Source organism: Serinus canaria, chromosome 1, assembly GCF_022539315.1.
Source record: "Serinus canaria isolate serCan28SL12 chromosome 1, serCan2020, whole genome shotgun sequence".
NCBI lineage: Eukaryota > Metazoa > Chordata > Aves > Passeriformes > Fringillidae > Serinus > Serinus canaria.
Genome location: NC_066313.1, coordinates 108,820,344 through 108,832,214, shown reverse-complemented (window position 1 = coordinate 108,832,214; position 11,871 = coordinate 108,820,344). Strand labels below are relative to the sequence as shown.

General features: G+C 40.6%; 1 protein-coding gene across 3 annotated transcripts in view; it reads right to left on the bottom strand.

The window, feature by feature from the left end:
- Positions 1-5,227: 5,227 nt before the first annotated feature.
- The window catches only part of LOC108961930 (V-set domain containing T-cell activation inhibitor 1-like), a 32,476-nt gene continuing 25,832 nt past the window's right edge, over positions 5,228-11,871 (bottom strand). For 2 of the 3 annotated variants that reach the window (XM_018913463.3, XM_018913462.3), the window contains 3 exons: positions 11,149-11,490; positions 9,984-10,019; positions 5,228-6,875 (listed from right to left, as the gene is read on the bottom strand). In XM_018913463.3, coding sequence (XP_018769008.2) covers positions 6,772-6,875; positions 9,984-10,019; positions 11,149-11,490 — 482 coding nt within the window. In that variant the 3' untranslated portion in view covers positions 5,228-6,771. The other variant, XM_050981275.1, reaches the window with a different exon arrangement.

The following is an 11,871-nucleotide window of genomic DNA, read 5'->3' as shown; positions in this document are numbered from 1 at the left end:
GATTTTTCCGCAACGCTGGGATTTTCCTTTCCTTCAGTAGGGTAGATTGGATCTGGTGAGGGGTTATTAATCATAACTCCTGTCCACTTCAGCCAAGTGGACAGGAGTTATGATTAATATGTTTTGCTAAATGCTACCAGAAATAAGAAGTGTAAGAGGTTTCTTGAAGCCTCCACCAGGAGTCATGCAATACCTGGCTTATGGATTCCTGACATTTCTTATCTTTGGGAAGCATTTAAGAGCTTTTTTCTGCTGAAAGGGAGTTGTAATAATTGTGTTCCTGCTCGGGTTGCTTTTCTAGTGCTTGCAGGATTAATTTGCAGGGGTGGGAGGAGCTGCTGCCTCAGCTGTGATTCTCCTTTTGCCTCATTGAAGGTTACACACAAACCCCATTTTGTGAAAGGTTTCTCTGCTGGTGGTTGCAGCGTTCACAAATTTGGCAGCAGTGCTTTTCTCTTCTAAAAGCAGAAATGAGAGTCGGGGTTTGAGAAGCCCGTTTTGTTTTTTACCCTTTGGTTTGTGGCTGCAAGAGACACTTTTTTTTGGGGAATAAAAAGCCAGCAGAGGGCACTTGGTGAACAACGTTCTGTGCAGGGTTCCATTTACCCAGGGACGATATTCCAGCTGTGTGATAGCTGCAATGTGGGACAGTTATATAGGACAGGTTTTAGGACATTTTGGATCCATATGGAGAATAAAACAAATATTTCTTCCTCGTAGCTTCAGGATAATAGCTAGGACATCCAATTCCATTGCAATGAATGCATTCATCCTGCTGTGTTGTTAAGATTAATTTCTTCAGCACAGTTATTTATCCCTCTGAAAATATAGTAGCAAATACACATCAATTAAGCTCTAGCCCCTTCCTGTGATACAAATATATGGGAAAAAACATGTAGTATGAAGTCATAAAGGTACACAGTGAGGTTTGGGGGTTTTAATAGGGATTTTTTTGTTTTCTTTTGTTTTCTTGTTTGGGTTTTATTTAAACACTAGTGGTGTTATGGCCAACGTGACTGAAAATGAAGATTTGTCAGGAAGGACTTTTATCAGGTCTAGAGATATCCCTGGAAGGAAACACACTGTTCCTTGAAGTGTCTGTGGCTCTGCAAGCTAGCAGTACTTCATCTGTGTGAGATATGCACTTAGTTATAATTTTTTTCAGAGTGGGAACTTAAATAATTCTCCACCTGCAAATAGTTAAGAGTTGCCTTCTTTCCAGGGCTTGAGTCTTTTGTTTGACCTGGTTTTCTTCTTCCTTTGGCTTCAAATGCTCGAAGGGAAGCTTGCTTATTGAATGGGAGATCCTTAACCCTCAGGAGAATTGAGGAGCTGATGTTTGGTTATTTTCTCCAGAGTGATTCCAGTGGTGACCAACATCTCTGCAGAAAGAGAGAGAGAGGGGAAGAGAAGGGGCTAAACTGGGACTATCCCAAAAGCTGAAACAGAAGTTGCAGTGAGGATTGCAGCACCCATAGCCACGCGATTTCCTGCTGCATATTTAAAAATAATCGCCTTCCTTGCTTGTTTTCAGTATTTTTCAGTACTCTATTCAACTTCTGCGTGTCAGGCTATGGAATGACTGCCCTCAGGCTTAGCTGAATTAATGGTGAAAATTCCAGTCTAGTGGAAGGTGTCCCTGCCCATGGCAGGGGGTTGGAAATGAAAGATCTTTAAGGCCCTTTCCAACCCAAAGCATTATAAGATTTTATGAATCTGCATCAAATGTGTCTCCATTAATTTCTTGCTAATGTTCTCTATGGGTCATTTCTCCCACATGAAACTAAAGGGAGTTGACAGAGGAAAGCATTAACCAGTTAATCTGACCTTGCTTTAAACTGAGAAAAACATGATCAAGCTAACTCCTGGTTGTCTCTTACCAGTGTCACTGCCAAATATTGAAAAAAAATTAAATGGCTTTTACAGCCATTCTTTGGCAATAATAATGTCCAAAGACCTCTTAAAAATTTCTTTAATGTAACATATTATCAGCCAAATGCTCCTGCCATATGGAATATGTAGGTGTGGGCCACTGCAAGTAAGAGAAGTGGAGATTACTCCTTAAATGTGTGAATTGTTTTTGTGCTCCTTAATTTTCAAAGTGATCCCTCTCGTTCCAAATGAAACTCTGGAAGACACAAGAACTGTGTGCTCCTCACATTCTGCACAGTGAGGGAACCTTCAAGGCAGACACCTCCTGTGTCATCACCCAGACAAGGAAGGACAACTCAAGGTCAGCTGGTCACTCAAACCTTCACTTGCAGAAAATTGGAATGGTGGTTGTAGATAACCACTGGGAATAGCATGAAGTACAGCTCTGGGAAAATATAATAAACAGGGACAATTAAACACCCCAAGTGCTGCTGCAAATCTGAGTCATAAAAAAGGAGAGTTGTAAACAACATTTAGATGTCACCCAGGCTCTTCTGTAGTCACACAGCTCACACTTGTTAGTAGTGGAGGAGCTCACACAGCACAGGGCAGCACGCAGCAATAATTAAATTTAAAACCTGATGGATGATACAACAAAGAAATAAATTTTATTTTCCCAACAATAGCACAATATGTGGACTCAAGTATAAAAAGTTTATGCCACGTGAAGCATTTTAAAAAACATGAAAGCATCAGAGTCTTATTCACATCATGGCTTTACAAATCAGTTTTAATGGGCTTGATTTACAGGGGATAATGTACTAACACCAATTATTTTCAGTAACTTTTCAGAGCAGCCAAAAAAATTGAGTTCTACAATTTTTTGGGTAAAGTTGGTAGAAATTAAATAGTATATAATCCAGCTCATATATTTATACTGGGCCTATTGCTAACACCTTTTAGTTCCATATGCATTACACTGGATGTGTCTGTGTTCTTGTGCAGCTATTACAAGGGGTTTGTTTTCAAAATATACCCTGAGAGTGAATACATTAGTTCATTTACATAATTGGACTTCTAATATGATGCTGATAGAATAAATGCCCAATACTGTGTAAAGCAGTCGCTAGGAAGTTTCTCCTGGTTTTGGCACAAAATAAACCCAAAACAAAGTGAGGAATCTTCACTCAGGCTTTTGATCTGTCAACAATGTCAGCTGGAAAAAATTGCACTGCTTTAGCTTTTTCCCCCTAAACCAGGAATGACTCTTTTCCAGCACTGCACAGGGATGGTGTTGGGGAGCTCCCTGAATTTATAGAAATACTTTGAGCTGCCTGCATCAAAAGGCCTTTGTATGGCTGGTCACTGGGAAAATGAGATTTCTGCATTAGTGTCTTCTGTGCTTAAACCAATTGGGAAGTTTGCCTCCCTTCTGTGCTATAAAAGGATTTGGTTTAGGGCTGAAATTGCAGGGTTGCTTTAGCCATGCAGGTGTTACTGAAATGGATTTCCTTGTGTTTTAGTTTTCTTCTCCTTTGTTGGAGAGCATTATGAGAAAAAGGCAGCAGAAGTCCTCTTTTTATTCCAGCAATAAAGGTGCATCTGGGCTGGGAGCACAAGAAGGACCCTGTGCTACCACTCTGGATTCCTTAAATGCAATATTAAGACTATTTGCATATTTGCTTTTGCAATTTACATAACCTATTTACATAACAGTTTACATTACAAACCAATTTACATTACATCTTCAGTGACCTATCAGTACCTGATCCTCTGGGTCCTTGCAGCTCAGTTCTTGCTGCTGCCCTTGCACCACTCATGCCCTGGCTTGGTCTCTCTTTCTCATCTCTGGCCAAGAAGGCTACTAAAGCAATTTTGGCAGGCAAAAAAGATTGCCATCAGTAGGTGTAATAATTTGGAAAATGCCAAATCCTTCTCCTCTCCCCCCTCATCTTCATTTGTTTGCTCCAGATCCTCATTCTTAAAATTCTTGCTATTAAGGAAACAGGAACTGCTTGGCCTGTGTTCTTATGCCATATCCTGAGTGTATCACATGTAGGGATACATTCCTGATAGTCCTTTCTTCTCAAAGAGTGAGATAGAAAAAGAATTTAGAAAAAAAGAAGAGAAAATGATGTAATTAAAAACTAGGTGTGGGAATATTTTTTTTCTGGTTGGGGTTTTTTTGTCTGTTTGTTTTTTGCTGTTTCAGCTTTCTTTTGTGACTCTTGTCAAATGTCTTTCCATACTCAAGAAGTATGGAAACACTTTTCACCTTTTTAATTCCATGTAAAAGTGGAAAAAAATGCAGTTCTTAGTATAGGCTAAATCAGCATTCACACAGTGCCTGTTGATCTAGAAGGGATGAAAGGCAGGGCTGTGTGACTGATGTGGGGAGGGAAAGGGGAGGAATTGGGGGAGAGGGAGAGGTTTTAGATGTCTTATGTACAGTGTAACTAGAACATGCCTGGCATGAGATATAAACCCAAAATCTGGCCATAGTTTAGAAGAGAAAGGCTAAGAGAAAAGGTTTAAGGAAAAGGAAAAGTCTAAAGGGAAAGGAGGGAAGGATATCGTTAAAGGAAGAAGACACCCAAGTTTCACCAACATCTAAAAAAAAAAAATCCATCTGCACTGGCTAAAAGATGTGACCTTGTCTTTTTTGATGTGGCCATCAGTGCTATGATTAAGGAATTTTATAATTCCGTCTGGATTGTTGCTACATACAGCATGATGTGGGAATGCAATTAGCACAGCTAGAGCAAATTATTCCAGGATGTGCTGTTTCGACATCCCTTTGCCTTGTGACACCATTTGCAAAGAGGAATGTTTGCTTCTAAAATGCACTGGCTCCTGGTTTGTTTCCAAGTGTGACAAGGTTTGAGGTCCTTGCTCCTAACAGACAGGTTTTCCCCTGGCAGCCCTCTGGTCAGGGGCACTGCTGGTGAGGGAATTTGTCTCTAGTCTCTCTGCCTGCTGATCCATCAGAGCCATGTCTGGACACGTGCCAGGCCTGTGTCCTCACATACAGCTGGCACCAAAATGTTGAGATTGCTGGATGTGTAGATGTGGCTCTGAGGAACATGGTTCAATGGTGGACTTGGCAGTGCTGAGTTCATTGTTGGACTCAATGATCTTTTCCAGCCTCAGCTATTCTGGGATTCTACAATTCCTGAGAAATGCTGGGCTGCTTAAGTGGCTATCAGGTTTTTAGAGGTCATGGAGTCTTTGAGATGAGGCAATCAGACCAGACTTTTAGGGACAACAAAACCACACAGATGTCACCTTTTAAACCTTCTAGTTGCAGAGGAACCTCTCTAACTGTAGGGAACAACTGAAATACAAATAAAGAACTCTTACAGACCAAGCAATTGCTCTCATCAGGGTTTTTGGTTTTATTTCAGGTTTTTATATGTAATCAAATTGCGTCTTGAAAAATACACAAACTCTGAGACAAACACTTGGAGGATGGGACACAAAAAAACAGTCACCATATGTACAACTATTACAATTAAATCTTTCTGTGCTGTTGGACCCCAGCTGTTCCACTGAGCTGCTCTGTACTCAGGGTAGCCAAATATCAGCTGAGCTTCACTGCAGCACCAGCACAGGCCACGTGTGGGATTTTGTTTCTCTTCCCCACCATGGGGAAAAGGCCTTTAGTTAAGAAATTCAAAGGTAAATGTCTCCTCCACATCCATTTTAAGCTCTGATTTATTCTGTCCCTTCCTTGCAAAAACAATCTTGTCTCTCCAATGGAAAAAAAAGGTGCAACTGTTCCAAATCAGAGTGACTTTGTGTGCATCCTCGTGAGTCATTCCCCCTGCCCGAGGGCTCAGTGTGTTCAGTCTCTGCTGCTCACCAGCTCTGTCCTCTGGATGCTTTTTGGTTGGGAAGCAGGGTAGTTGCAGTTCTGGCCTGGAAAAAACTTCTGCACTCCTCGACCCTGTTTGTATGCAGGATCCTTTGGACCCAAGTTTTGCACAGGACACCTCTGCTACCTGAACTGGATATTTCTAGAAATAAACCCATTTAGTTTGCATAGGTATAGTTACAATTATTCTGATGAGTTTTTAAATATTTTTTCCCCTCCAAAGGTACTGTTTTTAAAGAAGTAACATTGTCACAGTAATGTTTTCTCATTGCACAGTTCCAGCTTAGGAATCCAGCTTTGCCATATTTCATGACAGAAAAAGATAATGCTGAATTCAGCCTTCTGAATTTTTTGGCTTATTTAGCTGTGGATGTTATAGTAATACATCACTTCCTTCCTCTATATGGATATTTTATGAACTTCTACCCTACTTCTCAGTCAGCTTCACCCTTCTGCTGAAGAAATACTACATTTCTTGTGGAGAAAAAGGGTTCTTCCTCATAGCCCATGACGCTTAGGAGTGAAAACAGAAGCTGAAGTTCCACAGAATCAAGTTTCACAAGTTTTCCATCCTTACATTTCAGACAATGGGAGTGTCTTCCTACTTCCAGTTTTTGTCTGACACAGAGAGTAGTTACTCCCACTCCTCCTTTCAGTTGTCTTGAAGGACAGCAGATGAAAGGCAAAAGATCTCACTGGGATCAGCTATAACCTGATCCTGGAGTTTTGTGAGCCTTTTCTCCTGTCTTTAAAGCAAACCCACACAATCCAAAATAAATTGTATCTCCTGGTAGCACTAAAACTGGACTCCAAGAAACAAATGCAAAAGCAGACTTGCCACCTCAGAGTTTTGCTGCCCTTGGTTTTGTGGAACACCAGAATGTGGGACATAAACACCCAATGCTTGGTCTGTTCTCAGCTCTTGGTGCTCTGGAGCAGGTGTCACACTGACCCCACAGACCTGTCCTGCCCAGAAAGCTCCTCTGGTGAGGAGAACTTCCCAAAGACAAGGTTGCCTTCCCCTGTTACAAGTGCCAAAGCCCCAGGGGGACCAGGAGGAGGAAGGAGAGGGGAAGCACAGCCAGACTTGGCACATCCATGGGGCTTCCGGAGGGAATCTGGTTCTGCTCTGAAAAATTGAAAAAGAGAAAGTCAGCATGTACGTGATGGCTTGACAAAAAAAGTGTATTAGAAGTTTGCATGACACATTTTTCATGAGTGCATCGATGGAGGATTATTTTTAAAACAATGGATTTTGACTCATTTTCATAATTCTCCTTTTTTGTGTCTATACAAAGTCCAGACAAAAAGGTCTCAAGGTACTGGGACAAATAAATTTTTCTTTTTCACAGAAAAGGTGCAGAAACTCAGCAGCAATAATTGTAACTTTTCTGGATGACTGAGAATCAGTCTTTAATCTTTGTTTAAAATTCTGACAGAAAAGCAACAACCAGCCAGCTGTTTATGGGGAGTTGGCTCTGCCCATGGCAGGGGGGTGGGAACTGTGGCATCTTTGAGATGCCTTCCAGCCCAAGCCATTCTATGATTTTAGGATGAAAATACATTTTCATTCTTCCTACTCAGGGCCTGAGGAGATGTTTTGATAAAGAGTCCATAAATAATGGTAATAAATATAAAAAACTCTAGGTCACACACACTTTAGGTGGTAGCAGCACTGTGGGTCACTCTTGGTACAAAACCCACAACGTGGCCAAAGGGCACAAATTACCCTTGGCACAGGTGGTGCCTTCAACCTGTGCTGGATGTAGTACACAAATAAAAAGAGATTTTCAACCCCTGACTTAAAAAGAAGAGAGTTTTTTTCTATAAGTATTCCAAGTCCATCTCTGTGAAGAACAGGCTGTATATTGGTTTTTATATTCCTGAGGGCTGTTCCTGTTGCTGTGGGATCAGCTGTCAGTATCTCACTGGAGTTAATTTATCTCTAGCCAGGGTGCTTCCCCCTGTTCCTGGAAGGAGTTTGTGATGTGAATGTGCAGAGAGCAAGTAAATATCAGGTAGTCCTCAGCATGCTTTGAAATAAATGTAGGGGTGTAACAACAAGACTCCTGGCCTTTTGTGTCTTCTCCCAGCCCCAGGCCCTTTCATTTTCCCCAGGAAAATTGTTAAACTAGTAGCTGGGGGCAATAACCCATGCAGCAAACAAACAGATGTGTAGCCATAGTGAAACAGATGAAAATTGTTTCTGCTTGACGTAAAAATAGTATTTGTTGATCTGGTTGTGAAGTGTGAGAACTGTTTCTGTATACAATGCCTTTGTTCTCAGCAGATCATTTTTTAATTTTCCTAAGTCCCTTCTGAAATAACAGCTAATATAAAACAGATTCCCTTTCTCTCTTGCTTAAGAAATTGCTGAAAATAAAAAAAAAAAAAAGGGGGGGAGCTGTGGCTGATGATTGTCTTTAAAAGAAGTTAACAACAGGAAATATATTTTCCTTTTTTGTAAAAAATTACACTTAAAAAGTTAGGCTTTTGTTCTTTCCTCATCCCCAAGTTCCTCAAAATCCTACAGTACAAGAACCTTCAGGTGTCAAAGGTGGATGTTTCAGTTTGTACTCCTAAAGTGAAACACTCCCCTTGTGTTTCAATAGTTTATTTTCTTCCTCAATGAAAATGCCTTTTCATTATTAGAAATAGTTTATATTTAGGGGTAGTTGTCAGAAAGGTTTTGGCTGAGTCAAACATATGTACAACTATCCCATTTAAATACAACCCACTTACATTTGGTTTTGAGAGTTTTCTACTGCTTCTGCATTAAGAAGTTTGACCCTCAATATTTCCTGATTTCTTGTGGAAGGTAACAGCTGAAGATATTCTAATTCCTGTTCTATTTGTTTTTATAAAGTAATGTGAAAGCATATGATACCATCTTGAATTTAACTTCATGTTTTTAAAGGCCTTCAGGCCAGCTAGGCTACCTAGATTAGGTCTAAAAATTAATATTTCGTGTATTTTTTCAAGCTGTTTTTTGCTTGTCAGGCACAACAACTGTTGGGGTTGTTTTTTTCCTTCTGTGTGATCATGAGATAAAACACTGAAAATTTCTCTTTCTTAGTTTCTATTTGAGTTTATGGAAGCTTAATCTGTCTGTAATGTCATAGTGTGGCCGAACTTATCACATTAAATGTAATATAATAATTACTAAGTAAAGGATCATATCTTTCAGCCCCACTGAATAAAATAAAAACTACTGCTCTTGATTTTATATGACAAAGTATTACATGTTTAATGCCAATTTAAGATTTTGTAGCACTAATAAGAATCATTTGTCTTGCAAGGAAGAATTTTAGGAAAGAACTTACTGACAATGGAAGCTGAACATCCCTTCTGCATTGAGTTCACTCCAGAAGTGTTTACAAATGACCTTTGTGTAGTTACTGGTCTGCAATGAATAAAGCTGGATAATAACATCTGCACTATACTGCAATATTGCCTTTGGATGAAATCTGTCTTAATTTCTCAGAAGAGCTTATGTGGCATCATTAATCATGTTTTTGTTTTTCATATTTATTACCAAAAGGACCCCCCAGACCTCTTGACCTTGTACCTGGCAGTGTAACTTTAGAACTACCTGAGAGGAAGTGGTAGCTGGGTGGGGGTTGATCTCTTCTGCCATAGCTCAAATGAAAGGATGAGAGGAAATGGCCTTAAATTATGTCAGGGGACATTCAGATCAGATATTAGAAAAAGAAATCACTGAGAGAGTGGTTGGAGGCATTGGAATTCAGTGCCCAGGGAGGTGGTGAAATCCCTGTCTTTGGAACTGCTCAAGAGGCCCCTGGATGTGGCACCTGGGGACATGGTTTAGGTTGGTGATGGTGGGGCTGGATGACCTTGCAGGTGTCTCACAGCCTTGATGATCCTGTGGTTATTTCACAGCAAGGTAATTTACAAAGGCCTTAACTCCCAGAGTGGAGTGGCTTCTGTGTTCCTTGCTTTTTAGTGGTTTTATGGTGCCCATACGGGTGAGTGTCTTTAGGGACTTGAGACTCCTGGCCCTTCAGCCTCCTTCTCCCTGCAGTTCAGGTCTGTCTCAGTGCTGGAGATGTTTTTCCCTGTCTGGGACAGCTGCATTTTGCCAGGCTTAGTGAGGGAGAACAAGCACCCCAAGTTTATTGGACTTTCTCTGTTCAGCACATTTTGCCAATCTTGCAAATACAAAATAAAGCACAGGATAATCACCCAGACACTTGTAAGTTAAGGAGTGTTGCCTTACCAGAAGGGGAAGGTGGCTCCTCAATCCTAGGCAGAGCTGGGAAAAAACCCCACAATAATCAAGGTTAATTGTTGAAACCTAGAACTTTTCCTCTTTTTCTGATTATTGATCTAAGGGTTAATGTTATTTTTTTTGTCAAACAAACTGAAAGTTTAAGTATGATCACAGGATAATATCAAAGACACCTTACTGCTCCCAAAATTTAGATGATAGAAACATTTTGATTCTGCATTTTCAAAACATCTTTTTTTTAATTTTGAAAACATTTTTACTTCAAAATTTTTTGAACAAATGTTATTTCACATTACATTTTGAAAAAAATTTCTCCCAAGAATTAAGTGCATTAAAAGAAAGATATTAAAAGGTTTGTATTATTTGAAAATAATTTTTTTTCTATTTTAAGCAGAAGTAAATCTGTGTGGTTGAGTATAATGAAAATTTCCAGGTGATTTATTCAAGCAAGACACCTTAAAAATGTATGATTTGTTTTGATGTGTATCCTTTATTTTTTTGATTTTCTGTTTCAGTTGGTCAGCTGGTCAAACTCAGTGTCTCATCCTTCTGGTTTCTATGCTTGTAGGTAGCTCAAACATGTTTGCCATTATTCAAACATGTATCATGGTCTCACTCATTTTCCTAAGGAGGAAAAATAACAATTCTTGTTGCATCTGTCCAGCCATGCCACCAGAGCCACATCTTCCAGCTGCAAGGGAAAAGGAAAGCAGCAACTGGCTGTCCTTCCTCTGAAAGGGTCTGTGACCTGGACTTTGCATCCAATTGCCAGAGATTAAACTTCTGCTTCACAAACCCACGTGCAAACAGTGAAATGAACTCTGCTGTTCCTCAGGGAACAGTGGATCAGGGACAGTACAAACCCATAAATAACCAGATGCTTAAATTTGGGAGCATTATTCCTTAATGTCTCCTCAAAGGGAGGATGAAGAGGCAGGTGCCTTGCCTTTAGGAGTCCTGAAGTGCTGAAGCTGAACAAAAAGGATTTATCTTTTCTTTCTCACATATTCTTTTAACAAAAGCAAGGAACAGAATGAAACTGAGTGAAAAATTGCTTTAAAAATTGAAGTAATCCCTCTCAATGGCTGCATACAGCTTATCAACAAGAAATGGTGCCCTCGACTCCCTCCTCTGTACTAAAAAAAAATCTTACCTGATACATTGAGTTTAATTGTAAATTTCTTTGTTTGATGGTTCTCAGTCTGTCTGTAGATGCAGGAATATTCAGCATTATCCCCTAACTGGACATTGGAGATCTTTAAGGAAAGGTTGCCATGCTTCATCTGGTCCAGAAAAAGACTGGTTCTGCCATGGAACTTTTCATCCTGGCCCTCCAGTGAATCCTGCCCATTCTGAAAGAAGTGCACCAGCTGCTTGGTGCCAATCTGCCAGTAGAGCCTTGACTTGGAAAGGGTCAGCTCTCCAGGAGGGGTGGTGGTGCAAGGCAGAACCACAGTTTCTCCAACAAATGCATGGCACGTGGTGTCCAGCTGACCTGGAACAAAGCCCAGACAGTTTCATCAGCGTGCAGCAGAGACAGTGGCACCAGGCTTCCTATAACTTGGCTTCACCACATCATTATTGCCACTCTCCCTCCCAAATTCTCCTGTTTCCAGCCAGGAGGGTCATGTATGCTCAGAGCCCAGCCAGATGTGCAGCAGTGTGGAAACCCAGGGCACCAGAAATATTTCTCTGTCTGCTCTCTTCTGACCCCCAGGGCAGAACTGACTTTGACCCTCATCCATGGAGAAAGTTTCCCAGACTTCAAGATAGACTGGAATCCACAGAAGTGTGCAATAGATTATAGAGAGCAGTGTGGGTGTGTCACTGGGTGAGAAATTGAGGTTTTGGGGTTTTTAGTGTGTTGTGGATGGAA